Here is a 27,964-nt window from a genome sequence, read left to right as displayed (position 1 = left end):
CAATGGTTGAGCGTCTGCCTTCTGCTCCGGGTGTGTTCCTGGGGTTGTGATCTCAGGGTCCTGGGATTGACCCCCACATTGGGCTCCCTGAAAGGAACCTGCTTCTCCCTCTGCCTATGTCTCTGTCTCTCTCTGTGTCTCTCAAAAATAAATAAATAAAATCTTGAAAAAAGAAAAAAAAGCCTAGATGGCTGTGACTGTCCTCAGTGTTTTGGTTTCCTATCCTTGAGGAATTTACAAGCTTAGGTTTTGATTTGCTAATATAGGCCACCATGCCATTAGTGCCACCTCAGTCTAATGGCTTCCTTGTTGAATTAATTTAACATAAGTCCTCACTTGGCCAGTACATATACTAAACAAAAATTTAACATACCTCAAAAGTAATTTGTTTGAACCCATCCAGGTTTTTTGACTCTTAACACAGCCCTCTTGGGGCAACAGCAAATAATAACATAAGTTGACTCTACATAAAATTGTGATATCATTTGTACCTTTCGGTGGTGAACAAGGTCTTCCTATTAAGGTAAGTAAGAGACCCTAAAGGCTCCGGGTATGAGGTCCACCACCACACACTGCTTCCTCTGCTGGCTGCCCTACCTACCCCCTGCCCCACTTATCGCAGGGGTGGGGGAATCCTCAGGTCTCCACTGGGCTTCCACTTCTGTTATGGACTTTCCGGCCAGTGCCTGGGCAACAGGGACAAGAAATGGCCTTCAACCCTTGCCCCAGTGACAATCTCCTGGATGACACTCCCAGTCAGCAACTCTTCCTCAGAACTCCTGCTCTCATTATTGCCCCAACACTTAAGTCCTAATTACTCTCCGGCTCTGCTGACCAGTCACTATCTTTCTCTTTTTACAGACGTTCCCTTGGGCCCCTGCCCTCCAATTATAGTTGTCCTCTGGACAGCATGGCCCAGAAATGAGGAGGAGAGTGCATTGGGTTTCAACGGGTCTGCAGACTTAGGGAGAGGTAGGCCTGTGCAGGCTGGAGCCTGCTGCTGCTCTTGCACCCCCGCTTCAGTTCCCCTAGGCCTTTTCTCACCTCCCATTGGACAGCTGGAATGGGCTGACAGCGGCTTACCGGCTCATACTAGCTCCTCTTGTTCACCCTTTGTCAGTAGGGGCCCAAGACGCTGGGCCCTGAGCCTAGGGACCTGACATGACTGGACCAGCTTGCATAGCTCTCAGCTGGGCCTTCAGTTGACAGGTCACAGTTACAGTAAAGGTGGACAGCCTTTATGTATCATTTAGTCTGGACCATTCACATTGCACTGGATGATCATATGATGATTTCAAAGGCTCAGAGGCTTCTCTCTCCTTTCTCTCTCTTTGGTGGGGGAATTAGGGTCAGGCTCAGCAGGTGTAAGACTTGCTGTGGCCATGCCCCTTAATCCTCGATTTGCTGAGCAAGGGCTTCCATCCCAGTCTTCCCTGATCCTGTCAGCTCTCAGACTATGAGTTAGTATGGCTGAGGAGGAAGGTGATGTGGACGAGGAGGATGTGTTCCTGGCATTTGCCCAGGGTCCCTGTCCTCCAAGGAGTCCCTTCCGTAGGGCCTTGGACAAAGCCTTCCTTGTCTTCCTGTTTCTCATCCTGACACTACTGACACTGGAGGCTGTTTGTAAGCTGCTGTGGCTGCTACCATGGACAAAGTTTGGGGACTGGCTCCTGAGAACACCTCAGAAGGAGGAGGAGCTGGAATTGTGACCACCTTTCCTATAAATATTCTCTTCCCCTGCTACAGAGGTGAGAGGGGAGGCAAGAGGGAAATGGGACTGCTGGGGGCTGTGCAGGGGACACTTGGATAGCTTAGAACAGCTGTCTTAAATTTTTTTGCACCTATACTCTGGAAAATAATTTTGAAAAAGTTTGTACTTCTTGCATATTTTTAAGGAGCCATCTAAAAATCTTCATCATAAATTAAAATTGTTTCAAGGATGTAATTTCTGGCATATTAAAAACATTCACTTTTTAAAAATATTTTATTTATTTGACAGAGAGCGAGAAAGCACAAGTGGGGGGGTGCGGCAGAGAGAGAGGGAGAAGCAGGCTCCCCACTGAGTAGGGAGCCCAATGTGGGACTTGATCCCAGGACCTTGGGATCATGACCCGAGCGGAAGGCAGCCACTTAACCAACTGAGCCAGCCAGGCACCCCCAAAACATTTACATTTAAAAATAAAACATATTACCCTTTAAATGTCCAGGGGAATGGTAATATCAAAGTGACCGGATAGTCACCACTACCCATTTTTTTTTTAAAGATAAACAAGCTCTTAACAATTGGGATTATTCCTTTCCTTCTTTCATGAATCTTTTCTCCTCAAACACCTATTATCAGTCCACTTCCCTACAGACAATTTTAGGCTTTTATATGTGAAAGTCTTTTATTGACCAATCTATCATACTTCCCTGCATATACATATATATATATTAACTGAAATGCAAAGTATTTTCCTTTCTTGTGACCACGGACAGCAGTTTTTTTTTTAGAACTTCTCCATATCACAATTATTATGAGGACAGAACTGATTAAATGGCATAAAGATTGCACACATTTTTAAAATAATTAAAAATTAGGAGCACCTGGGTGGCTCAGTGGTTGAGTGTCTGCCTTTGGTTCCTGTTATGATCCCAGGGTCCTGGGATGAGTTCCGCATTGGGCTCCCTGCAGGGAGCCTGCTTCTCCCTCTGCTGTGTCTCTGCCTCTGTGTCTCTCATAAATAAATAAATAAAATCTTTTTAAAAAATTAGAAGTACTTTTTTAATTTTTTTTTTAAATTTATGATAGTCACAGAGAGAGAGAGAGGCAGAGACACAGGCAGAGGGAGAAGCGGGCTCCACGCACCAGAAGCCCGACGTGGGACTCGATCCCGGGTCTCCAGGATCGCGCCCTGGGCCAAAGGCAGGCGCTAAACCGCTGCGCCGCCCAGGGATCCCTAGAAGTACATTTTTAATGAGATAGGAAAGGTGGTGCTTATGGTACCTTGATGAAAGAAATAGGCTATTTTTTTAAAGGTTCTATGTATTTATTTGAGAGACAGTGAGAAAGAAAGCATAATCTGCGGGGAGGGGAAAAGGGAGAGGGAGAAACAGATTCCCCGCTGAGTAGGGAGCCCGACGCAGGGCTTGGTCGCAGGGTCCTGAGTTCATGACCTGAGCCGAAACCAAGAGTCAGATGCTTAACCGACTGAGCCACCCAGGTGCCCCACTATATGTTTCTGTATTTAAGACAAGGTAAGATTTCATGATTTACAGGCATATTTTGGAAATTTGCATGTTTGATTCCAGATGACCACAATAAAGTGAATATCGCAATAAAACAAGTCAAAGGAACATTTTTGATTTCCCCGTACATATAAAAGTCATGTTTACACTATAGTGTAGTCTATTAAGTGTGTGATAGCATTATGTCAAAAAAAACCCAATATACATATCTTAATTGAAAAATACTTTATTATGGGGCAACTGGGTGGCTCAGTTAGTTAAGCATTTGACTCTTGATTTCTGTTCAGGTTTTGATCTCAGGGTCATGAGATGGAGCCCTGCATTGGGCTCTGCACTGGGTGTGGAGCCTGCTTGGCATTCTCTCCCTCTCTTTCCCTCCCCATGCGCATGCATGCACTCTCTCTCAAAAACAAAACAAAACAAAACAAAAAACCAAAAAAACTTTATTGCTAAAAGATGCCAAACATCGTTTGAGTGTTTGGGGAGTTTTAATCTTTTTGCTGGTGAAAAGTCTTTCCTAGATGCTTTTGGCTGCTGACCGAACAGGGTAGTGGTTGCTGAAGGCTGTGTCAATTTCTTAAAATAAGACAACAATGCAATTTGCCACATCAATTGACTACTCCTTTCACAAATTATTTTTTCTGTAGCATGTGATGCTGTTTGATAGGACTTTACCCACAGAAGAACTTTCAAAATTAGAGTCAATCCTCTCAGACCCTGCTGCTGCCTTATAAGCTAACTTTATGTAATATTCTAAGTCTTCTGTTGTCATTTCAATAATCTTAGCATCTTCATCAGGAGTAGATCTCATCTCAAGAAAACACTCTCTTTGCTCATCCACAAGAAGCAGCTCCTCATCTCTTGAAGTTTTATCTTAAGATTACAGCCAATTCAGTCCCATCTTGAGGCTGCACTTCTGATTCTAGTTCTCTAACTATTTCTACCATATCTGGAGTTACTTCCCCCACTGACATCACTGACGTCTTGAACCCCTCAAAGTCAACCATGAAGGTTGAAATCAACTCTCTCAAAACTCTTATTAATGTTGATATTTTGGCCTCTTCCCATAAATCATGAATGTTCTTAATGGCATCTACACTGATGAATCCTTTCATGAAGGTTTTCAATTTACCTCACCCAGATCCATTAGAAGAATTATTATGTATGCCAATGATAGCCTTATGGAATGTATTTCTTAAATAATAACCCTTGAAAGTCAGAATTATTCCTTGATCCATGGTCTGCAGAATGGGTGCTGTGTTAGCAAGCATGAAAACATTAATCTCATTGTACATTTTTATCAGAGCCCTTGGATGACCAGGTGCATTTTTAATAAGCACTAACAGAAAGGAGTCTTTGTTTTTGAGCAGTAGGCATTAACAATAAACCAGGCTGTTAAGAGATGTGCTGTCATCCAGGTTTTGGTGTTTCATTTATAGAGCACAGGCAGAGAAGATTTAGCATAATTCTTCAGGCCTCTAGGATTTTTGGAATGGCAAAGGAGCAATGGCTTCAATTTAATGTCACCAGCTGCATTAGCCCTTAACAAGAGTCAGCCTGTCATTTGGAGCTTTGAAGCCAGGGCACTGACTTCTCTCTAGCTATTGAAGTCCTAGATAGTACCTTCTTCCAATATGAGACTGTTTCATCTACACTGAAAATCTGTTGTTTAGTGTAGCCACTTTCATTACTTATTTCGGCTAGATCTTCTAGATAACTTGCTACATATTCTACATCAGTGCCCGCTGCTTCATCTTGCACTTTTATGTTACAAAGATGGCTTCTTTCTTTATACCTCATGAACCAACCCTGCAAGCCTCAAACTTTTCTTCTGAAGCGTCCTCACCTCTCTTAGCCTTAGGACCTCTGAGAGTCAGGTTGTAGCTTAAGGGAGTGTTGTCGCTGGTTTGACTTCTATCCAGACCATTCAGGCTTCCCCCATATCAGTAATAAGGCTGTTTTTCTTTCTTATCATTCATGTGCTCACCAGAGAGGCACTTTTAATTTCCTTCAAGAACTTTTCCTTCGCACTCACATCCTGACTTTTGGCACAAGAGGCCTAGCTTTCAGCCTATCTCATGCTTTCAACATGCCTTCCTCACCAAGCTTAATCATTTCCAGATTTTTTTTTAATTTTTTTTAAATTTTTATTTATTTATGATAGTCACAGAGAGAGAGAGAGAGGCAGAGACACAGGCAGAGGGAGAAGCAGGCTCCATGCACCGGGAGTCCGATGTGGGATTCGATCCCGGGTCTCCAGGATCACGCCCTGGGCCAAAGGCAGGCGCCAAACCGCTGCGCCACCCAGGGATCCCTCATTTCCAGATTTTGATTTAAAGTGAGAGACAGGTGACTCTTCCTTTCACTTGAACACTTAAAGGTCTTTGTAGGGTTATTAATTGGCCTAATTTCAATATTGTTATGTCTTAAAGAATAGGGAAAGCTGACGAGAGGGAGAGGGATGGGGAAACAGCTGGTCAGTGGAGCAGTCAGAACACACAGTATTTATTAAGTTCGCTGTCTTATATAGGTGTCATTTTTGTGGTCCCCCTAAACTAAGACTATAGTAACACCAAAAAGCCACTGATCACAGATCACGGTAACAAATATAAAAGTAATGAAGAAGTTTGAAATATTGCAATACTTACCAAAATGTGACACAGACATACAAAATGAACAAATGCTGCTAGAAATAGGATGCCAATAAGGGCGCCTGGCTGGCTTAGTTGATAGAGCATGCGACTCTCGATCTTGGGGGTTGTAAGTTTGAGTCCCATGTTGGGTATAGAGATTACTTAAAAATAAAATCTTTAGGGGCGCCTCAGTGGCTGAGCATCTGCCTTTGGCTCAGGTGGTGACCCTGAGTCCCGCATTGAGCTCCCCAAAGGGAGCTTGCTTCTCCCTCTGCCTGTCTCAGCTCTCTCTGTGTCTCTCATGAATAAATAAAGAAAATCTTGAAAAAAGGAAAAAATAGTACTGATAGATTTGCTTGATGCAAATCTTCAATTTGTAAAAAACACATATCTGTGAAGCACAATAAAAGGAGGTATGCTTGCATGCATTTTTTTTTTTTTTTAAGAGGGAGCAAGTCTATTATAAAAGGGAACCGGAAGAAAGAAAACCTTTACTTGCAGGCATTTACTCAGATCAATTTTGGGAAAGTCGAGAATCTGTAAATTAAATTCCTATGTCTCCTAAGTCTGCGTACCCTTTTGGGGAGTTTTCGTATTCCCTAATTTGAAGACTGTAGGCTTACATATGGTGTGGGATTCTTTAATGGCAGTGAGGGTTTGAGGTTCTGGTACTCTGTGGTCCTAGAAAGTGGCAAGATACTCACCACTTGTGGAATGTGACGCAGGGGAGGAGAATCTCCGTGTTAACCGGTGTGACTTCCCCATAAGCTCGTATTTGGACCCAACGTGGCCTCCACGAGTCCTTCCGGCCTCTTTAAAGTTGGGTGAGGTGCGGGTGTGGGCGAGGGGGCGTCAGTCAGTTTCTTGTCTCCCCGTTCTTTTCTCAGCTCTCCCAGAGGAAGAGGAAGAGACCAGTGGAGACTCAAGGTATTTTACAAGTCTCATTTCATCCAACAGCGGCAATTTGCACAGATTCTCCTCAAAGCCCCCGCCCCACATCGCGGTCCTATGGCCCTGGAGCTCCTGGACAAGGCACGGCCTCCAGGTCATCACTGCATGCACCTCGGGCACCCCACCAGAAAGGAACGGAGAACCACCTAGGTCTCACCTGCTGGGTGGGTCATTAGTTCCTTGGAGGCGCTTAAAACGAAGTCAATAACAATAGTAATAATAATAATAACAAATTTGTGTAGCGAATTGTGCTCGTTTGTATGCATGTGTTATGATTTCACTATTGGGAGGTGTGGGCACGGGGAAGTAGAAGTAGCTGCTGGACAGCGGCTGGGGAGCGCGCAGCCTGCAGAAAGGAAAGGGCAGGCGCAGTAGATGAAGCCGCGGAAAGGGTACCTGGCAGGTAGGAAAGCGGCGCCGGAAGGCTGGTCAATGGCCCAGCGGAAGGAAGAGGGTTTTTTTCCCTCTTAGGAGATTCTCGCTCTCCTATGCACCCCTGCACAGTCTTGGAGGGCCCAATTCCTTAGCTGTCCTGTTCCGTCCTCCCCTCCCCTACTTGGAAAGGTGGCTCAGTCCTTCCAGCACGCGACCCGCCGGCGGTTGGGCTGGATGCAGGAAGTTTCTGATTGGTGGAGTCGCAGAAGCACCGGGCGAAAAGAGCTCCGTCGGTGGCGCCCCCGAGTTCGGGCGTAGCCAGTACCGTACGGCAAGATGGCGGCCCCCAGGTACTTTGGGACGTCCTGCGGGGACAAGCCCGCCCTCTATTGGTCACAGGAAAGAGAGCGGCATACTCTGTGGGCGGCACTGGGCGGGGGGGCGGGCCTACCGCCACTTCCTGCCTCAGGGGGGCCGGGCGCCGTACGACAATATGGCCGCGTCTAGGTGTCCGTAGGCGGAAACTCCGCGACTTCCGGTCCAGAGAAGGGCCTGCGGTGGGTGGGGGAAGGAAGGCGGAGGGAACCCTGCGAGGTTCTGAGATCAGCAGCGAGGGTCGCCTCGAGAGACCGTTTCTGAGGTGGGGGCCGGACCGTGCGGGGAGCGAAGGCAGGGGCGGGAATGTCGAGGGAGAGGTACTGGGGAGTCCCAGGCGCTGAGTCTGAGGTGCAAGCTGTGGTACCTTCCTTCCAATCCCTGAAGGGGAATGGGGCGGCCGGGGGCTGAACTGGGGGAGGGGGACTTGGCGGGAAGCTCATTCGGGGGAAGGGGTCGGATGCGGGGTTGGGATCTGAGAGGAATCCGGAGAGCTCAGTACTGGGCTCACAATCGGTTACAGGTCACAGAGAGAGAATGGGGGAATTCGGGTGGGGTGAGAGGGAGGGGACTTGAGGTGAGATCTCTCCAACCTAACGTCCCGGTTTGAGGAGACCCGTCAGAGGGTGGAATGTGAGAATAATCCCAGGAGGGGAAACGGGAGTGGATTGTTGGGAGAGAACCTCCTTCGCCTCTGAGAGTCTAGGAGTTGGGGGTGATCCTTCAGGATGGGATGAGGGTGTGGATTTGACGTGTTTGAGAGCGAAAGGGGGAAGGCTGGTGAGGTGGTGCTGACGGGGATGTGGTATCTGTGCGAGGGAATGTCGAGGAAATCCAGAGTGCACACGTGCAGGAGGTGGTCGAGAGATTGGAAAAGTCAACTTGGCAAGTATGAGAGATAGTGGGGAAACTGGATCTCGACAGAAGGGGTAGAGCTGGGGGTGGGGACTTAAGGTTTTCAGGTGGTTTCAGGTAGTGAAAGGTCAGAAAAGTGTCTGGTACTAGTGGTTGCTGAAGTTAGGCAGTGAGGACACTGTTGAGCAGGGCTGGGTGTTACTGAAACCCAAGAAGATTGGAAAATGTGTGAGATGAAGGGAGGGGCTATGCTGGAGGGGCTCTTTCTGAGGCCCCATCCCCTTCCAGCAGGAATTCCGAAATCCCCAACACTTCCTTCCTCCGGGGGATTTGATCCCCCATGGCCACCGCTAACAGCATCATCGTGCTGGATGATGATGACGAAGATGAAGCAGCTGCTCAGCCAGGGCCCTCCCACCCACCCCCCAATCCGGCCTCACCCCAGGCAGAAGCCCCTGGCTCCTCCCAGCCCCATGGGGCTGGAGGAAGCAGTAGTTCTGGCGGCAAGAAATGCTACAAGTTGGAGAATGAGAAGCTGTTTGAAGAGGTGAGCTTTAGGGGAGAAGATTCTTGTGCCCCAGGGAGGGGGATGGCTGACTGGCTCTGTAGTCCTTTCTTCCCCACTAATCCCGCCTTGCCTTCTTTCTCTCAACCCCTCCCCTTGTCTCTTCCCCCCTCCCTTCTTCTCCTGAAACCTCCAGTTCCTTGAACTCTGTAAGATGCAGACAGCAGACCACCCTGAGGTGGTCCCATTCCTCTATAACCGGCAGCAGCGTGCCCACTCTCTGTTTTTGGCTTCGGCGGAGTTCTGCAACATCCTCTCTCGGGTCCTATCCCGGGCCCAGAGCCGGCCAGCCAAGCTCTATGTCTACATTAATGAGCTCTGCACTGTTCTCAAGGCCCATTCAGCCAAGAAGAAGCTGAACCTGGCCCCTGCTGCCACCTCTAGTGAACCCTCTGGGAATAACCCTCCCACAGACCCCTCCTCGGACCCCACAAATGCCGAGACCACTGCCTCTGAGGCACCAAGGACCCGTGGTTCCCGGCGGCAGATCCAGCGCTTGGAGCAGCTGCTAGCGCTCTATGTGGCAGAGATCCGGCGGCTGCAGGAAAAAGAGTTGGATCTCTCAGAATTGGACGACCCAGACTCCACATACCTGCAGGAGGCAAGGTTGAAGCGTAAGCTGATCCGCCTCTTTGGGCGGCTTTGTGAGCTCAAAGACTGCTCTTCCCTGACGGGCCGTGTCATAGAGCAGCGCATTCCCTATCGTGGCACCCGCTACCCAGAGGTTAACAGGCGCATTGAGCGGCTCATCAACAAACCAGGGCCAGATACCTTCCCTGACTATGGAGATGTACTGCGGGCTGTGGAGAAGGCAGCTGCTCGGCACAGCCTTGGTCTTCCCCGACAGCAGCTCCAGCTCATGGCTCAGGATGCCTTCCGAGACGTGGGCATCAGGTTACAGGAGCGACGTCACCTTGATCTCATCTACAACTTTGGCTGTCACCTCACAGATGACTACAGGCCAGGTAGGGATTAGTGAGATGCCTACTGGTAACCCTTGTATGTCAGATGTTTGGTGGAGGGAGCATCTCTCTAGTCCCTTCTTCTAGGGTTTGGGCTGAGTACTCTGACTTTATATCTTCTCATGTAGGCATTGACCCTGCACTGTCAGATCCTGCCCTAGCCCGGCGCCTGCGAGAAAACCGGAGCTTGGCTATGAGCCGGCTGGATGAGGTCATCTCCAAATATGCAATGATGCAAGACAAGAGTGAGGAGGGTGAGAGGCAGAAGAGGAGAGCTCGGCTTCCCCAAGCTACCTCTTCCCACTCTACAGACCCCCTCAAAGCCTCCTTGGATTCTGGTGAGGTATGGAAGGGATAAACCCTTCAGACAGACCTTGTCCTTTCCTTGCACTGGCCAACAAGGATTTCAGGGTCATTGAGGGGGAAGAGTGTGGAAGGAACACGAGAACCAGATCCTCTGGGGCAAGGGATTCCTTACAGAAACTCCTTTGTCCCCCCAGGGCCCTAGTGGAATGGCATCCCAGGAGTGCCCTACCACCTCCAAGCCTGAGACAGATGATGAAGAAGATGAGGAAAGTGAAGAGGAAGAGGAGGAGGAAGAGGAAGAAGAAGAGGAGGCCACAGATTCTGAAGAAGAGGAGGATCTCGAACAGATGCAAGAAGGTCAGGGGGACGATGAAGAGGAGGAGGAGGAGGAGGAGGAGGAGGCAGGTATGTCAAGAACAGTTCCTTTTTGTGTCAGTTCCCTCCATTCTGTTGGATGTGAACCACCTGTTTGAGACCCTTCCCTTCTTCCTCTTACTCTCAGCAGTATTCTTTCCCCAAGTTCTCATGCTCCCTCTCCCCTCTTTTCTTCTTTTCCAGGTCAGGATGGAGACAAGAGCCCTATGTCCCCACCACGGATCTCCACTGAAAAGAATCTGGAACCTAGCAAAGGGATCAGCAGGTCTATGGGGGAGCAGCAAAACAAAGAATTCACGGTGTCACCATCATCAGAAGAGCCCTTGGCCCCCTCCAGCATAGATGCTGAAAGCAATGGAGAAAACCTTGAGGAGTTACTCCTGGAGGAAGAGAGCCCTATATCTCAGCTCTTTGAGCTAGAGATCGAAGCCTTGCCCCTGGATACTACCCCTTCCCCTGAGGAGAGGGACATTTCCTCTTCCAGGAAGCAGTCAGAGGAACCTCTCACCACTGTCTTGGAGAATGGAGCAGCCATGGTCACCTCCACTTCCTTCAATGGAGGGGTGTCTCCTCACACCTGGGGAGATTCCTGTCCCCCCTGCAAGAAGTCTCGGAAGGAGAAGGAAACTGGAGCAGAGCCATTAGGAAACAGGTAACAACAACAAGGAGGAAGAATAGGGAGGCCAAGGAGACATTACAGGGGGCTTTCTGAGAGGAATATTGAGGAACTGGGTCTGCTGGGAGAAACTGGACACTCCCCCTCTAGCCTCAGGCTCTCCATACCTCCCTACATATTTGCATTTCTGTCCCTAGCTATGTGGAAAGGCAAAGGTCAGTGCATGAAAAGAATGGAAGGAAGATACCTACTCTGCCCAGCCCACCTTCTCCCTTGACTTCCATGGCCCCAGTTGCGGATTCCTCAACGAGGGTGGATTCTCCTAGCCATGGCCTGGTGACCAGCTCCCTCTGTAGCGCATCTCAAGCCCGGTTGTCCCAAACCCCTCATTCACAGCCCTCCAGACCTGGTACCTACAAGGTAAGAGGGGGAGGCAGTTTTTCCCTGACTTAATTCTCTTTCATTGTCTGTTCAGTTTCAGGATTTTCATCTGAATATTGCACACACCACATCCTCTCTCTTCCTTTTTTTCTCACCCCAATTTTTAATCTCGGATAAGTCCTTTCCTCTGCTCCTCCTCTCCGTATATTCCGGACGCTGCTTTCTGACTCTGTCTCTCACTCCCCTGCAGATGAGTGTGGCCACACAGTGCGATCCAGAGGAGATCATCGTGCTCTCAGACTCTGATTAGCTGCCTCTCCTCCCACTCCCAGCCTCCAAAGTGTTTTGGGATAGTATTTGGAGGATGGTGGGAAGCTGATGACTGAGGAAGGGATTGACTGAGCTAATCCCCTTTTTGGTGGTGTTTCTTTAAAAAACAAAAACAAAAAACCAACAAAAACTTAAGTTTTACACAGAAACATTAATAAACAATAAAGTTCTTTTCTTATTGTATCCCTGTCTTTTTCCTTGTCCTTCTACGTTCACCGCTCAGCACCAGTCGTTCTCTGGCTCAGGGTTAACCTTGGTCCTGGGCTACCCCTTGGAGCTGTCCTTTGTAGCCTGTCTTTAGCTCGCCTCCCGGAGTTCCCTCGCCCTCAGACCTTCCCCTAGCCCTCGGCCAGGCACTTAAAAAAAAAAAAAAAATCAACTTGCTGCAGCCTCCCAAACTCGCTTTACTTTTCTCACTTCGAGCGGTAGGAGTAAAAAGGCCAATCAGGGGCCGACTCAAGGTTATTTTGGCCAATCCGTGCCCGGAGGAAGGGGGCGGGACTTCAGGGGGGACTGTCAGAAGCTGGGACAGCAGGGCGATTAGATCCCGCAAGCCCACTAAAGGCCACAGCTCAGGGGCGGGGCCTAAGCAGCGACGGCCGAGACCCTTCGCCAATGGGAAGGGCAGGCTTACAGAATTAAAGGGGAATGAGTGCTTCGGCCGAACCACCAAGTCCTGAGTTCTTCAGCGGCAGAAGCGGCCTGGTACCTTTAAGGTGGAATGAGGCGGCTGTTCTTTAAAGGAGAAGTGGACGAGTCGGCCGAGTATTGCCTAGTGGCACGGGCAGGGGTGCCCGCCTGTACCTTTAAAGTCGGAGGGGCGGGAGGCGGAGCGGAGGCGGAGGGCGGAGGGAGTCGGCGCAAGATGGCGGCGGGAGGGGCCCAGGCTGCGGCTCTGGCCGCCGAGTGAGGGGCGGGGGGGCCCGGGGGCGCGCGGCCCGGTAAGCGGGGACGCGCGGGGTTGGGGGCGCCTTCCGGGTGGGAGAGGAGGTCGAAGTAGCGCTTGGGGCGGAGCAGAGGGGGGCGGGGTCCAGCGTGGGCGGGGGTAGACAAGGGGCGGGGCCGAGAGGGCCACGGGGGTGGGTCTTGAAGAGGCGGGGCCGAAAGCCCACGGGGCGTGTCTTGAAGGGGCGGGGCTAGAGGTAAGCCGGGGGGCAAAGGGGGGCTTTGGCTCGCGAAAGAGCTGGGGGGCATAGATCCGGAGGGAGGGATGTTCTTAGTACAGGAACAGACTTGCCCCCTCCCAAGACAAGGGTGCAAAACACCAGTAAGGTAGATTTGGGAAAGTCAGGCGCTCAGGCAAATGGGGAGTTCTGAGGAGAGGCGCCCCACTCCCCAAGAGTACCTTACTTCTCTTAATATCCAAGGAAGGAGCACTGCATTTGGAATCAGGACATCTGCGTTTGCTGGCACTGCCAGTTACTGGCTGTGTGATCTTGGATAATCTCGTAATCTGAGCCTCGGTTTGCTCATCTGTCAAATAGGGTTGAGAGGAATGCCTACTTTAGGGTGTTGTGGGGAACTACTCAGATAAAGGGTACGAACATGTTTTTAAACTGTAAAGTGAAGGGCTGTGTCATTATGGAATGTTATCCTTCTTCTTTCTTTTTCTTCCCAGAGACCCCCCCGGCCGCCCTTTTCCTTCCCTTGTTCCTGTGGCTGGGGGGGTAACCCCTCCCTCCACGCCATGGAGCCATCTCCTCTCTCTCCCAGTGGGGCAGCACTCCCCCTGCCTCTGTCACTGGCTCCGCCCCCACTGCCCCTGCCTGCAGCTGCAGTGGTGCACGTGTCCTTTCCTGAGGTAACCAGTGCCCTTCTGGAGTCCCTCAATCAGCAGCGGCTACAGGGCCAGCTCTGCGACGTGTCCATCCGTGTGCAGGGCCGAGAGTTCAGGGCTCATCGTGCTGTCCTGGCTGCCTCCTCCCCTTACTTCCACGACCAGGTTTTACTCAAGGGCATGACCTCCATCTCGCTGCCCAGCGTCATGGACCCAGGCGCCTTCGAGACTGTCCTGGCTTCGGCTTACACTGGCCGTCTCAGCATGGCTGCTGCTGACATTGTCAACTTTCTCACAGTGGGGTCGGTGCTCCAAATGTGGCACATCGTGGATAAGTGCACTGAACTCCTCCGCGAAGGCCGGGCCTCAGCCACTACCACCACCATCACCCCTGCTGCAGCCACCTCTGCCACTGTTCCTGGTGCTGGGGTCCCATCGGGGAGTGGGGCCACTGTGGTCCCTGCCACCGTGGGCTCCGTGCGCTCCCATGCCTCCAGCCGGGCCAGTGAGAATCAGTCCCCCAGCAGCAGCAACTACTTCAGCCCCCGAGAGTCCACTGATTTCTCATCTTCCTCCCAAGAGGCATTTCCAGCTTCTGCGGTGGGCAGCGGGGAGCGTCGAGGAGGTGGCCCTGTATTCCCAGCCCCTGTGGTTGGCAGTGGGGGGGCTACCTCTGGGAAGCTGCTGCTGGAGGCAGATGAGCTGTGCCATGACGGCGGGGACGAGAGGGGTCCTGTGGTTCCTGGGGCTGGGCTCCGGCGGCCCACCTACGCACCCCCCAGCATCATGCCACAGAAACACTGGGTATATGTGAAGCGGGGTGGAAATAGCCCAGCACCAGCACCCCTGGTTCCCCAAGACCCAGATCTGGAAGAGGATGAGGAGGAAGACCTGGTGTTGACCTGTGAGGATGATGAAGATGAAGAGCTGGGGGGTGGCTCCAGGGTTCCCGAGGCGGGAGGACGGGAGGCCACCCTAAGCATAAGTGATGTCCGCACCCTGACTGAGCCTCCGGACAAGGGAGAGGAGCAGGTCAATTTCTGTGAGTCTTCCAATGACTTTGGCTCCTATGACGGTGGGGGTCCTGGAGCAGGGCTTGATGATTCAGGGGGGCCAACCCCTTCCTCCTATGCCCCCTCCCACCCTCCAAGGCCCTTGCTTCCCCTGGACATGCAGGGCAACCAGATCCTGGTTTTCCCATCATCTTCGTCCTCCTCTTCCTCTTCCTCTTCCTCACAGGCTCCAGGCCAGCCACCAGGGAACCAGGCTGAACACGGGGCGGTGACCCTGGGGGGCACGTCGTCAGGGGCCCTGGGCATGCCTGGTGGTCCTGGGGGAACCCCCGGAGGGACAGGCAGTGGGGATGGGAATAAGATCTTTTTGTGCCACTGTGGGAAGGCGTTCTCACACAAGAGCATGCGTGATCGGCACGTGAACATGCACCTCAACCTGCGGCCCTTTGACTGCCCCGTGTGCAACAAAAAGTTTAAGATGAAGCACCACCTAACGGAGCACATGAAGACACACACAGGCCTCAAACCCTACGAGTGTGGTGTCTGCGCCAAGAAGTTCATGTGGCGAGACAGCTTCATGCGCCACCGGGGACACTGTGAGCGAAGGCACCGCCTGGTTGGGGGCGGGGGCGGGGGCGGGCCAGGACCCGGGGGGCCCACCGGGCCAACCTTGCCCCTCAAGAGAGAGTCCCCTGGAGCGGGCGGGGGCAGCGGTGACGAGGCAAGTGGGGCCACGCCCCAGTCCAGCCGCAGGGTCTGGTCCCCACCCAGCGTCCACAAGGTGGAGATGGGCTTTGGTGGAGGTGGAGGAACAAACTGAAGGGGCAGCTCTGGAGGTAGCTTTCCGGTTTGAGGAAACGGAGGCTGAGCCAGGCCGCCGTGGCCCTCAGGTGATCTCCCGCCTCACTTAATGTCTTCCTTATCTCTACAGACTTGTATATATTCTGGAGGGGGAACCATATTGCACCATTAGCCACTCCATTCCATTCCTCAGCCCCTCTCCCACGAAGTATCCCCGGAACTAAGTCCTTCCTTCCCCTCAGATGGGTACACTGAAGCCCCAGCTCCAGACTAGGACGCATATGGTGGGGGGGAGGGAAAGGGGGACCATGGAGCATCCTGGAGTCACAGGGTCAAGGGTCAGGTGGTTGTAGTCTGTACCTGAAGTTTGTGTTTGTGTTGTTGTGGGGACCAGGCCTTTGTCCTAGCACCTACCCCACTTCCCTAAGGACGTGCCCTATATTTCTACCCTCATCCCTCCGATTCCTCCTTGGGCCCCCCCCCCACCCCAACTGGATTCTCATTGAGGAGGGAGTGAAGACGTAAGAATATAAGGTTTTTATTTTAAATCTTATTTTTTTTAAATGGTGATTAAAATATTTATTGGTCATTTCACTCGGCTTACCGAAAGCCCCTCTGTGTTTGCTGGGGACCCGGCGCAGGTGGGGGAAGGCGGAGTCTCCGTACTCCGGGAAGTGGATTGGTGGGGTGGTGGGGACGGAGGGGGAGCCTAGGGTTGGGGAGGGCTCTTGGACTGGGTGGTGTCTTGTGGCCCAAGAGGGCGGGGCGGGGCTGAGGTCTCCGGTCTCGAGCGGGAGATAAGGTTTGGGGAGCCCTGCCGCCCACGTGCCCTCACCGGACCGGAGCGGGTATTTCTCCGCCTCTCCCCGCCCTTTCAAGGAAAGCGAAAGTGAAGGGGGAAGTGGAAGCTCCGGGGCTGAGCTGATCGCGGCGCCATGAAGCCCCTATCTCTGCTCCTCGCCGTGGCGTCGGGTGAGCGAACCCCGAAACCCTTTGCCCGAGAGCCAGGGGTGGGCGGAGGGAGGTGAGCCCACCGCGCGCCAGCCTCGGACCCAGGGCGTGGGGCGCCCCCTCACCCGCGCCCCTCTCCGCAGCCTTGGGGACGGCCGTCTCGGCGGGCCCGGCGGTGATAGAGTGCTGGATGGTGGAGGATGCGGGCGGGGGCCGCCTGGCCAAGAAACCCGCGGCCCTGCTGCTGCGCCAGGGCCCGGGCACTCCACCCCCGCGGCCGGACCTCGAACCCGAGCTCTACCTCAAAGTGCACGGTGAGTCGTTCCGGACTCGCCCTCCGCTCTGTCCCTGCCCTTGAGGTCGCGCTGTGACCTCGGGCCTCAGTTTCCCCTGTAAAGTGAGGTCAGATTGCCTCTAAACTCTCGCTACCGGGCAGTTTGTGCGTTTGGAATTCCCGGGACCTGCCCTCCCCGCCCGTTGCCGGCGGGAACGGCGGCACCGACTCCCTTCTCCGCGCACAGACCCCGCGGGAACCCTCCAGGCCGCCGTCAGGAGGTACCCCTCGGACGCCCCCCCGCCACACTGCGAGCTCAGCCGCTTCATCCCGCTGCCCGCCTCGGCGAGGTGGGCCCGTGGCCTGACCCCGGGGCGGAGCTGCCCGCGGGCCCTGGACGGGGCGTGGCTCATGGCCAGTGTGCTCAGCCCGATCTTCAGCCTCTCCTGCCTCCTGAGACCGCAGTCCGAGCCTCAGCCCGAGCCTGCGCTCTTCACTTCGGCGACAGGTAGCTGGGGAGGGGAGGTGGGAGGAACGCGGGCCGCTGAGGGCCTGGGTCTGGCGGGACTCGCGCTGCGAGCCCCCTCGCCCAATCGGGGCTTAGTTTCCTGATTGGTAAAGCGAGGCGGTTCCGCTGCGATTAGAGCTGCGGTCTCCACCGCTTCTAGCTCCCGAGGGGTTTCGAGCAAACAAGCGCAACCCTCTGTTGGGGACGGGGCTTCGGACAGAGTCGGACTCCTTGCTACCTTGAGGAACTTGTATGGGGATGGGGTTGAGGGGCTCAGAAGCCCCCCAAAAGAAGGAACTCTTTTTCTCTTCTCCTCCCAGATCTGTGTCCTGCTAGGTAGACACTGCCGTCTTGGTGGTTAACCCTGTTTCAGAAACTACCGGTCAAGCCCCGCCCGTGCCCGCTTCTGGAACTGTGGCACCCCGCAGAGCAACAAAGGCTCTAGCGCTCTAGCGCTCTAGCGCGTGGGCCTTCCTTGCCAGCCCCTTTCCATGGCTCGTGCGGATGCCCTGAGTCTGTGGCCGCCAAGTGGTGGGGCTGCACTGGGCCGGAGAGACAGCTTCCCACTGCAAGCGCTGCTTATTGCACGGTGCAAGGCGGTTTGCCGAGCTGAGGCAGGAGGGAGTGGGCAGATAGAGCAAGAATGGGGTGCCTAGGGGGCGCCTGGGTGGGTCAGTGGGTTAGCTTCTGCCTTGGCTCAGGTCTGGATCCCAGGGTCCTGGGATGCAGCCCTGCATCAGGCTCCCTGCCAGGCAGGGAGCCTGCTTCTCTCTCTCTCTGCCTACTTGTGTGTGTGTGTGTGTTTTAATTTATTCATGAGAGACATACAGAGAGAGAGAGAGAGAGAGAGAGAGGCAGAGACACAGGCAGAGGGAGAAGCAGGCTCCATGCAAGGAGCCCGACAAGGGACTCTATCCGGGTCTCCAGGATCACACCCTCGGCTGCCGGCGGCGCTAAACCGCTGCGCCACCGGGGCTGCCCTCTCTCTGCCTATTTGTGCCCTCTCTCTCTGTCAAATAAATACAATGTTAAAAAAAAAAAAAAAAAAAGGAATGGGGCACCTCGGAGCTCACCCTTCTCATGGCAGAGGGTGGGTAGGATATGAACAGTCATTGGCTTCTCGCAGTCCTGTGAGCTTTTTTAAAGTTTATTTAAAGTTTATGTATGTATATATGTATTTAAGTAGTCTCTTCACTCAACGCCGGGCTCAAACTCAAGACTCCGAGATCAAGAGCCACATGCTCCTCTGAGCCAGCCAGATGCCTCTTGTATGATTTTTGTAAACAACACAGCACAACTGGCAAGCTAACCCCTCCCTTCCCCCCCCACTACCTTCTTCCCACCCCCCCCCACCCGCCCACCCCCCTACCCCCGCCCAGAGAGTGAATCACCCACAGGACCAGGGAAAGGGACTCAGCACCCACCCATCACCTCTGTCTACATTGACGTTCTTGGTTGCCAGGCCTCACCCTGGGCAGGGCAGAGGCAAACTATGGGGATTATAGCTCTCTCCAGTGGGGAGGAGTATCTCCCAGGCCTGCTGGCTTCACTGAGGTGGGGGTGAGAAGAGGCTTTTCATTCTGAGTCTGTTTTTCCAACTGTAAAATGTGGATGCTATTTCCTGCTGCTTTTCTGTTGTTGTGACTCTCAGGGGAGACACTTGGTTAATTAATTCACTGGTTCAATATTTATTAGCACCAAGAAGAAATTAGGCCCCAGTTGGTTCTCAATCCAGGCTGCAAGTAAGAGTCCTTTTGGAAGTTTTTTTGTTTGTTTCTCTTTCTTTTTCTTTATTTTATTTTATTTTTTTTAAAGATTTTATTTATTGAGAGAACACAAGCAGGAAGAAGGGCAGAAGGAGAGAGCAGACTCCCCGCTGAGCAGGGAGCCTAGGATCAAGACCTGAGCCAAAGGTAGACACTTAACCACCAACTTAAATACCCACATGCCCCTGTCTTGGAAGTTTCTAAATGACACTGAATTGTCCCACAACAGGCAAATTAAATCAGAATCTCTGAGGTGGCCTTGGGCACTTTTAAGGGTCACGAAGGTGATCAGATTCTGCTCTCAAGGTTCTCAGTAGATTTATAATGGCTAATTGTAGAGTGGAAGACAATTTGGGCCATAAGAGAAGTGCAGATAGGAGCCGTAGGAGTGCCCAGTGGGACAATTTTCTGCTTCTTATAGACCCAAACCTGGGGGTAAAAACTAGTTGCTGTGCTCGGTCTTCCTTTTCAAGCATTTCTACTTGATTAGAGATTGAAGAAAATGAAAGTTGTTGTTTTAATGTAAATTTTAAAAAGGAATCTTCCTAGGGGCACAGATCATTGGTATTTTTCCTAATATACATTTATACAGTATTTCTTATCAAATACTTCAAAATGTTTATTGACAAATACACTGTCCTACTATACTTCACGTGTATGGTTTTTAAAATCTCATTGTTCTTTTAAAACATTGTAATGGAAAATTTCAAAGACACATGAAAGTAGAGAGAATGGTCTAATGAACCCCCATAGACCAATCACCCACTCACTTGTGTAGTTATTAGGCTTTACCACATTGTTTTGCTGACCCTCCTCCCACCTATTTTCTTGTTTTGAAATTTATACCAGGCACCATATGATTTTATTCATAAGTACTTCAGTAAGAATCTCTATCAAATAAGGGCTTAAAAAATATTGTCATAGCAAACCAAACAGGTCTCTATATTTTACATTTGGTTCTTGCATCTGCTTGGGTTGCCATAACAAAATATCATCGACTGGATACCTTAAATTTATTTTGTCACAGTTCTAGAGGCTAGAAGTCCAAGATCAAGTCTAAGATCAAAATGCTCTCAGGGTTGGTGTCTGATAAGAGCTCTCCCGTTGTGGTTGCACATGGCCACTTCTGGCTGTGTCCTCACATGAAGGAAAGAAAGTGAGCTTTGCTGTTTCTTCCTCTGCTTAACAGAACACCAGCATATAAGGTTAGAGCCCTGTGTTAATGATCTCATTTGACCATGATCACCTCTTCACAGCCCCTGTCTCCAAATACAGTTTACTCTTGAATAACTGTGCATGTGTGTATGGTGGGAGGTTAGAGGCACTGACCCCACCCCCAGCAGTCGAAAATCTGAATCCATTTGACTCCCCCGAAACTTAACCACTCATAGCCTACTGTTGACTGGAAACCTTACCAATAATGTAAACAGTTGATTAACACATATTTTATATGTTATATATATTACATACAGTACTCTTATAATAAAGTAAGCTAGAGAAAAGAGTTATTAAGAAAATTAATCATAAGGAAGAGAATATGCATTTGTAGTACTGTACTGTACAAAAACTCCCACATATAAGTGGACCATTGCAGTTCAAACCTGTGTTGTTTAAGGGTCAACAGTATAGTCACATGGGAATTAAAGCTTCAACATACGAACTTGAGGGGGTCCCACAGAACTCAGTTCACAGCAATTTTGTCTAAGTCTCCTTTATTCTTTTTTTTTTTAAATATTTTATTTATTTATTCATGAGAGACACAGAGAGAGACAGAGAGAGGCAGAGACATAGGCAGAGGGAGAAGCAGGCTGCATGCAGGGAGCCCGACGTGGGACTCGATCCTGGGTCACACCCTAGGCTGAAAGCAGCGCTAAACCACTGAGCCACCTGGGCTGCCCAAGTCTCCTTTATTCTATAATTGCCCTGCACTCCCTAAATGCTAGTGGTTTATCACTTGTTCAGCAGAACTTCCCATGTTCTGTCTTTGGTCAACTGTCTCCTCATTGTGTCATTTTCCTCTTATTCCTGTCCTCCATACTTCCTGCCAATTGACAGTTCTAGAAACTTGATTAAATTTGAGCTTACATTTTTTTTTTCACTAACACTTTATAATAGTTGTCTACCGTTCACTTTATTAACAGAAAAGCGAAAATCTCTGTGATGTAAAAACAGGTACAGATTTCCTTCGTGTTCTGGCCCTGTTGTGCTTAACATTTGTATTTTTCAAGACAGGTTTGTGGGATGCAGGTCTAAAATTGCTCCTTCAACCCACATTAAAGAGCACTGTTAGCTTGAGGGTTAAACTGTAAAATCTTCGGATTTTGTTTATTCATCTCATGAATCATTTGTAATAATTTAAAATTTGTGTCTGGATTTTGAGAAATGAAGTTTATTTTTTATTTATTTTTAAAAAAGATTATTTCTTTATTTGACACAGAGACCAAGAGCACAAGCAGGAGGAGCAGGAGACAGAGGGAGAGGGAGAAGCAGAGCAGGGAGCCCTATGCAGGGCTCGATCCCAGGACCCCAGGATCATGACTTGAGCCAAAGGCAGACGCTTCACCGACTGAGCCACCTAGGCACCCCTGGTTTTACTTTATTGAAAAAAACTGTCCCATGAGGTTGAGAGAAGTTTAACCTTGTAGGAGTTAAACTAGGATTAAAAATTACAGTGTCACAAGAGAAGAAAGACTACTTTTACAGGAAGGACTGACATTTCGGGGAAGAAGTAGTTATGGAACTGACCTTGGGGGACATGGAATACTTAGATGTTTGGGAGACAATAGGCAGGGAACTGAGTTAGACCAAAGCAAAGAAAGGCCTTATGATTAGAATTTCTACTAGTTTCAAGAAAGGGATTCTTTGGAGCCAGTTCTTAGGATGCAAGAGAAGTCTGGAAAGGTGAGTTGGGGCCTGGGCTGGATCATCAAATACCCTGAGATCTGGGCTTTATAGGTGACAGTGAACTATCAGAAGTCTTATGTATAATAATGTGTGTGTGTGCTGGCACGTGCCATCTCCCCAAAAGCCTGCTATTTTACTTGATTCTTTTTTTTAAATAAATTTTTATTTATTTATGATAGTCACACAGAGAGAGAGAGAGAGAGAGGCAGAGACACAGGCAGAGGGAGAAGCAGACTCCATGCAGGGAGCCCGATGTGGGACTTGATCCCGAGACTCCAGGATCACGCCCTGGGCCAAAGGCAGGCACTAAACCGCTGAGCCATCCAGGGATCCCCTATTTTACTTGATTCTTACAAAGGTAGGCAAGGAACAGATCATTGGACTAATGAGAAAAATACAGATGGAATGATTTTGCTGAGATACCCAGCAAGTCCACGAGGATGATGGTGGCAGTAATGAAAATAGCAACACCTAACATTGATCGAGCATATTCTAAAGATGGGTCCTGTTCATGACCTGAGCCAAAGGCTGACGCTTAACCCTGGGCCACCCAGGCATCCTGGTAGCTCGGTTTTTTTAAACAGGCATGTGAACGGCTTAGACTTGTAGTCACACTGTGCAGAATATGGATTGAAGAAGAGAGAGACTGAAGATAAGGAAGACCCAAGAGGAGGTTGTCATTGTCCTAACAAATGTTGGTGAGAACTTGAGTTGGAGTCAGAGGTGAGAATCTATCTGGAAGACAATTAGGGCCTGGTGGGGACAGCAGGTGGTATGTTATATTTGGCAATTTGCTCATCTGTCTCCCTTACTAAACTGTAAGAAACATGAGGGCAGGGACTGCCTGTCTCATTCACTGCTGTCCTCTACCTTGAGTATCATAGGTGCTTAGTAAGTATTAGTTGAGTGAGAGAATGAGTGACTCTAAGTATTTTCCCTTAGCGTCCAGAGTAGGGGTTGATCTTTCCACAAGGCAGGGAGAGTGGACTTTTGGAGCGGGGTGAGGGAATGTTGCAGAGATGCTGTTGAGTTGGGGCACATTAAGTTGGTCTAATAGATGGTTAGGTGTAATCCCAGCAAACACTTGGTGGACTTACTGTATTCTAGGTACTGTTCTAAGCACTTCACATATAGGTGTCTTTGTTATCCAGAATCAGGAACTGAATAAATCTGGGTAACCAGAGGCATTAAATCATTTAACCTGCATTACAATGCCATGAGATACGTATTATTATCATATTATTATCTCATTATTTAGGAGATGAAGCTGAGCCATGGCAACATGAAATAACTGGCCTCGTGATCCCAGGACCCAGGATCGAGCCTACTTCTCCCTCTGCCTACGTCTCTGCCTCTCTGTCTCTCATGAATAAATAAATAAAACTTAAAAAAAAAAATAACTAAAGGGATCCCTGGGTGGCGCAGCGGTTTAGCGCCTGTCTTTGGCCCAGGGCGCGATCCTGGAGACCCAGGATCGAATCCCATGTCGGGCTCCCGGTGCATGGAGCCTGCTTCTCCCTCTGCCTGTGTCTCTGCCTCTCTCTCTCTCTGTCTGTGACTATCATAAATAAAAATTAAAAAAAAATAGCTAAAAAAAATAAAAATAAAAAAATAACTAGCCTATAAGGTCATATAAATAGCGGCAGAGTTGGGATTAACCAGGGAGGGCGGGCTCCAGGCACTTAATTGGCATACCCTGCCTCAGTAGAGCATAGATGTCTGTTTGGGTCTAGGCTAGAGCCAGAACCTTCCAGAGTCAATAAGTACTCTATACAGCACCAGAGGATTGACAGCCCTGAGTCATCACAGTCTTTACCAGCAAACCAAGAAAGGCCTGGTTCTTCACAGGTGGTGCATGGAGACTGGACTGGTTCAGGCTGTGTTGGAAGTGCACTCAGAGCCCACTGTCCCCAGAACTTGAGTGGGCTGGGTGCTCAGACCAGCCTTCAAAGGCTGTATCCACTCACTGCTCCTAATCACCTCTAGACCTGTCTGCTCATGTGTAGCCGCTCTGGGTTGCACGCAGGCCCAGAACAAAGGGGATTTGCAGGGAAGACTAGAAGAAAGACTAGAAGATGGTTTGGTATCGGAAAAGGAGGGGTCCTCTGAGGGGTGGGTGAATTTGAGTTGGGTACTCCTCCCTATAACTCTGTTTCTCTATTTCTTTCCTCTTTGTTTCTCTCCTTCATGCCCCTTCTACTCCCTCCTCTCCTCCTCTTCCCCAGCTGTGCTGACTGTCCTCACCTACAGCCCCATCGCTCAGATCCAACTGGGACAAGATGCTCTGCTGGACTTGAGATTTGCCTACATGCCCTCCATCTCTGAGGCTGCTGCATCACTGGCCCCAGGTCCCCCTCCCTTTGGGCTGGAATGGCGACGCCAGCACCTGGGAAAAGGGCACCTACTCCTGGCTGCAACTCCAGGGCTGCATGAGCAGATGCCAGCTGCCCAAGACGGGGCAGTGGCATTTGCCGCCTGGGATGATGATGATCCATGGGGTCCATGGACTGGAAACGGGACCCTCTGGCTGCCTGCAGTACAGCCTTTCCAGGAGGGCACCTATCTGGCCACTGTACACCTGCCATACCTGCAAGGGCAGGTTGCCCTGGAGCTTTCTGTACAGAGTGAGTTGGGGTACAGGGATCCCCATGGGTAAAGCAAAGGTGGGCACTTGATAATGGCCATACCATAATGGAGGAAGGATGGGGGAGAAGAGGGTGCTGGGTGAATGGCAGGAGGTAGACTGGGATCCTTGGGAATCAGAAAGGCAATGGGTAGAGGTCCCTGGGAATTTAAGTGACTGGGATGAAGGTTCCCAAATATGAGGAACAGGATCCTTGAGAATATGGGTTTCAGCATGGGGTTTCCTGTGAAGCACCAGTGGGGAGACTGTGGGTTCCCCATCCTGGAAGAAAAAAACCAAACCACCTCAGTTTGGGGGAAGCCATAGGGCAAACTGATAGAGACAAATGTGGATTGATTCCCCCATGCTCCTTTCCTATTTTCTCCCCAGAGCCCCCCAAAATATCCTTGACACCGGCACCTCTTGTCTGGGCTGCCCCTGGGGAGGCACCCCCCGAGTTGCTCTGCCTTGTGTCCCGCTTCTATCCTGCCAAGGGCCTGGAGGTGGAATGGGAGCTCCGGGGTGGCCCAGAAGGCAGCTTTCAGAAGGCTGAGGGGCAGAGCTGGCTCTCCGCCCTGCGCCACCACTCAGATGGCTCTGTCAGCCTCTCTGCGCACCTGCAGCCCATCCCAGTCACAGCCAAGCACCATGGAGCGCGCTATGCCTGTCGTGTCCACCACCCAACCTTGCCCACCTTGGGGCGCAGTGCAGAAGTCACCCTGGAGGTGGCAGGTAGGAGCCAGAAGGGTAATCGAGCAGCCAGGGGTGGGGTGGTGGGGGTCCAGGGGTTCAGGAGGATACTACAGAGTTTACTCTTCCCCACTTCCACCTGCCAGGACTCTCTGGGCCCTCCCTGGAGGACAGCGTGGGCCTCTTCCTGTCTGCCTTTCTCCTCCTCGGGCTCATCAAAGCGCTGGGCTGGGTGGGTAAGTGTGACTCTCATTGCCACAGTGACAGTCCCTGCCTACTCCCAGAAGCCTGACACCTATCTACCCTACCACACCTCCATCCCAACCCTTCTTAATCTCTCTCCACAGCTGCCTCCAGATCTACTTCAAAAGATCCAAAGGAGAAGGTAACAGGCCTCTTCCTTTTCTTTCCGTTGTCATTTGAGCTCCTCTTGGAACTTCTCACCCATGGAGGGAGCCTGCTGGCATGGGGTGGGGGGGGGCAGAACTTGGAATTCACAGACCTGGGTTAACTCCTGCCACCTTAAGTATTCTACTTCATACCTCAGTTCCTTGAGTGTCAAGATAAAAAAATTACTTAGGCAGCACTGTCCGACAGTATGATGCCAGCCATGTATGTTAATTTAAATAATCTAGTAGCCACAATAAAAAGGTAGTAACAGGTAATATTAATAATACCATTTATTTCATCTAATATATCCAAAATGTTATCATGTAACATGTACTCAATATAAGAAATTTTAGTATTTCTGTTCTAAGTCACCTAAAACAGGTGCTTCTTTTAAACTGTCAGCTCCTGGGCACCCTGGGTGGCTCAGCAGTTTAAGCGCCTGTCTTCAGCCCAGGGTATGATCCTGGAGACCCGGGATCGAGACCCACATCGGGCTCCCTGCACAGAGCCTGCTTCTTCCTCTGCCCGTGTCTCTGCCTCTCTCTCTATCTGTCATGAATAAATAAATAAAATCTTTTTAAAAAATAAAAAAATAAACTGTCAGCTCCTGTCAGTTCAGACTGGCCACATTTCGAATGTTGCACAGACACATGTGGGTGGTGGCTACTGTACAGACAGCAGAGCCTCAGAGGGCTGTTGGGAGGATTAGGCAAAATCACTCGGCGCTGTGTGTGCCAAGCAGAAAACCCACAGAGACCGTTCTGCTGCCCTCTGTGCTCACGAGGGTTCATTTACCTCTGGACTGATCGTGAGCATTTCTTTTTTCAAAGATTTTATGTATTTATTCATGAAAGACACACACAGAGAGGCAGAGACACAGGCAAAGGGAGAAGCAGTCTCCACGCAGGGAGCCCGATGTGGGACTCAATCCCAGGACCCTGGCATCATGCCCTGAGCTGAAGGCAGGGTGCTCAACCACTGAGCCACCCAGGTGACCCTGATCATGAGCATTTCAATTTCACCTCTCTTTCTAAAACCTGGAATTCCTCACCTCGTTTTATTTTTCTTCCAGAAAGCACAGTGAGGCCACTCACCACCATCCTGGGGAAGCTGCCACCATCTCTGGCCTGAGCTACTGGAGTAGCTCCCCCAAATTGTACACCATCATCTTGCTCCCTCCAATCTCTCTCCACAGAATGGCTGGAATGCTTTTTCAGAGGATACAAATCTGTAGCATTTCCTTTCTTAGAGTGCTAAGGCAGTGCAGTGGTTCTCAAATTCTTTAAGTCTCAGGACTGCTTAAAAAGCGTCAAGGACGCTAAAGAGCTTTCGGTTATGTGGGTGACAAACTACAGATATTTATGCTACCAGAACTTACAACGGAGAAAAATTTAACAAAAGAATACGCAAGAACATGTTCCATTAGTTGTGAGGACAAGGATATCAGCATGCAGCTTCTGGAAAGCTCCAGGGTGCATTTCTTTGGAGAGAGTGAAAGAGGCAAGGAACATTTTAGTATTGTTACCAATAGTCTTAACTTTGCACACCCACTGAAATAGTCTCCAGGACCTCTGGGACAAGGGCCACACCTGAGAACCAGTGCCCTAGAAGCCAAACCCATTCTTGTCCTGCTATGCATCTCCGGGGCTGGAGCCACTGCCTGCCCCTACAACCCCACCTGGTGCCCTCCAGCCCTTTCCTCAGTGTTCATCTCACCGAACGTCATTTCTCTTTTCCAGTGGCTCCCACCTTCCCCGTCTGTTCCGTATGTCAGGTCCACCCCTCGCCCTTCTTGGGCTGCAGACCAGGTCAGCCTCATTCCCTCACACCGCCGCGTGTCCCTCCTGTGCGGTTCACCACACTTGTATTTGAATGATTGTGCGAATCCTTGTTAGATGTCCTTGTTAGATGTGCGAATCCTTGTTAGAGGTCCGCTCCCGGGACTGCCGGTTCCTCAGAGGCAGGAACGTGTCCGTCCGTCCGCCGCGTGGTCCCTGCTCCCGCACCGGCCCGGTGCCCGCTGGAGGGCGCTCAACGCAAACATTAGTCCTTTTTTCGTCCTCTGTATTTGAAAGCCAGTGTTGGACGAAGTAACTACTGGAGGAAGGAAGTGGCAGCTCGGACTAGGGACCTCCAAGGGAGGACGGTCAATTAGACCGAAGCGGGTCTAATCGTGCGGGAATAGGGATCCCTGGGTGGCGCAGCGGTTTAGCGCCTGCCTTTGGCCCAGGGCACGATCCTGGAGACCCGGGATCGAATCCCATGTCAGGCTCCCTGCATGGAGCCTGCTTCTCCCTCTGCCTATGTCTCTGCCT

The 27,964-nt window shown here is 50.8% G+C and overlaps 4 protein-coding genes and 1 long non-coding RNA gene across 12 annotated transcripts in view; 4 read left to right on the top strand and 1 right to left on the bottom strand.

The window, feature by feature from the left end:
- Nucleotides 1-6,978, bottom strand: part of LOC118350452 (uncharacterized) — a 45,541-nt gene extending 38,563 nt beyond the window's left edge. For both annotated transcript variants that reach the window (XR_004804264.2, XR_004804265.2), the window contains exon 1: nt 6,566-6,978. This is a non-coding gene — a long non-coding RNA (uncharacterized LOC118350452). The remainder of the gene's footprint in view (nt 1-6,565) is intronic.
- SMIM40 (small integral membrane protein 40) lies at nt 1,337-6,978 on the top strand. Its single transcript, XM_035698132.2, has 2 exons — nt 1,337-1,748; nt 6,749-6,978. The coding sequence occupies exon 1, from the start codon at nt 1,467-1,469 to the stop codon at nt 1,707-1,709; it is 243 nt and encodes an 80-aa protein (XP_035554025.1). The 5' UTR covers nt 1,337-1,466; the 3' UTR covers nt 1,710-1,748; nt 6,749-6,978.
- A 664-nt stretch (nt 6,979-7,642) lies between these two features.
- On the top strand, nt 7,643-12,135 carry DAXX (death domain associated protein). Of its 6 annotated transcripts, none has more exons than XM_035697948.2 (8): nt 7,643-7,827; nt 8,709-8,964; nt 9,119-9,947; nt 10,073-10,287; nt 10,445-10,655; nt 10,809-11,277; nt 11,439-11,661; nt 11,873-12,135. In XM_035697948.2, the coding sequence occupies exons 2-8, from the start codon at nt 8,758-8,760 to the stop codon at nt 11,930-11,932; spliced, it is 2,214 nt and encodes a 737-aa protein (XP_035553841.1). In that variant the 5' UTR covers nt 7,643-7,827; nt 8,709-8,757; the 3' UTR covers nt 11,933-12,135. The 6 variants fall into 6 exon arrangements, with proteins under 6 accessions (XP_035553841.1, XP_048947964.1, XP_025274180.2 ...); XM_049092007.1 differs by having other exon boundaries at nt 7,681-7,827; nt 8,706-8,964; nt 10,445-10,643; nt 10,806-11,277; XM_025418395.3 differs by having other exon boundaries at nt 7,681-7,827; nt 8,706-8,964.
- A 311-nt stretch (nt 12,136-12,446) lies between these two features.
- Nucleotides 12,447-16,137, top strand: ZBTB22 (zinc finger and BTB domain containing 22). Its single transcript, XM_025418397.3, has 2 exons — nt 12,447-12,893; nt 13,571-16,137. Exon 2 carries the CDS (start codon nt 13,640-13,642, stop codon nt 15,560-15,562), a length of 1,923 nt encoding a protein of 640 aa, XP_025274182.1. The 5' UTR covers nt 12,447-12,893; nt 13,571-13,639; the 3' UTR covers nt 15,563-16,137.
- Nucleotides 16,138-16,292: 155 nt separating this feature from the next.
- On the top strand, nt 16,293-27,833 carry LOC112641396 (TAP binding protein). Of its 2 annotated transcripts, XM_025418405.3 has the most exons (8): nt 16,294-16,515; nt 16,638-16,808; nt 17,016-17,276; nt 24,172-24,570; nt 24,960-25,301; nt 25,406-25,495; nt 25,607-25,644; nt 26,722-27,833. In XM_025418405.3, the coding sequence occupies exons 1-8, from the start codon at nt 16,479-16,481 to the stop codon at nt 26,731-26,733; spliced, it is 1,350 nt and encodes a 449-aa protein (XP_025274190.1). In that variant the 5' UTR covers nt 16,294-16,478; the 3' UTR covers nt 26,734-27,833. The 2 variants fall into 2 exon arrangements, with proteins under 2 accessions (XP_048947968.1, XP_025274190.1); XM_049092011.1 differs by lacking the exon at nt 17,016-17,276 and having other exon boundaries at nt 16,293-16,515.
- Nucleotides 27,834-27,964: the final 131 nt, after the last annotated feature.

Source organism: Canis lupus, chromosome 12, assembly GCF_003254725.2.
Source record: "Canis lupus dingo isolate Sandy chromosome 12, ASM325472v2, whole genome shotgun sequence".
NCBI classification, from domain to species: Eukaryota; Metazoa; Chordata; class Mammalia; order Carnivora; family Canidae; genus Canis; species Canis lupus.
Note: the sequence above shows the minus strand (reverse complement) of the source record. Positions and strands in the feature narration are given on the sequence as shown.

Excerpts from the sequence above, each read along its gene's own strand:
- SMIM40 (XM_035698132.2), top strand. The coding sequence starts at position 1,467 with ATGGCTGAGGAGGAAGGTGATGTGGACGAGGAGGATGTGTTCCTGGCA.
- LOC112641396 (XM_025418405.3), top strand. The coding sequence starts at position 16,479 with ATGAAGCCCCTATCTCTGCTCCTCGCCGTGGCGTCGG. Across the intron at positions 24,571-24,959 it reads CCTGGAGCTTTCTGTACAGA|AGCCCCCCAAAATATCCTTG; the intron begins GTGAGTTGGGGT and ends TTTTCTCCCCAG. Across the intron at positions 25,496-25,606 it reads CAAAGCGCTGGGCTGGGTGG|CTGCCTCCAGATCTACTTCA; the intron begins GTAAGTGTGACT and ends CTCTCTCCACAG.
- DAXX (XM_035697948.2), top strand. The coding sequence starts at position 8,758 with ATGGCCACCGCTAACAGCATCATCGTGCTGGATGATGATGACGAAGAT. Across the intron at positions 8,965-9,118 it reads ATGAGAAGCTGTTTGAAGAG|TTCCTTGAACTCTGTAAGAT; the intron begins GTGAGCTTTAGG and ends TGAAACCTCCAG. Across the intron at positions 10,288-10,444 it reads CCTCCTTGGATTCTGGTGAG|GGCCCTAGTGGAATGGCATC; the intron begins GTATGGAAGGGA and ends TTGTCCCCCCAG.
- ZBTB22 (XM_025418397.3), top strand. The coding sequence starts at position 13,640 with ATGGAGCCATCTCCTCTCTCTCCCAGTGGGGCAGCACTCCCCCTGCCT.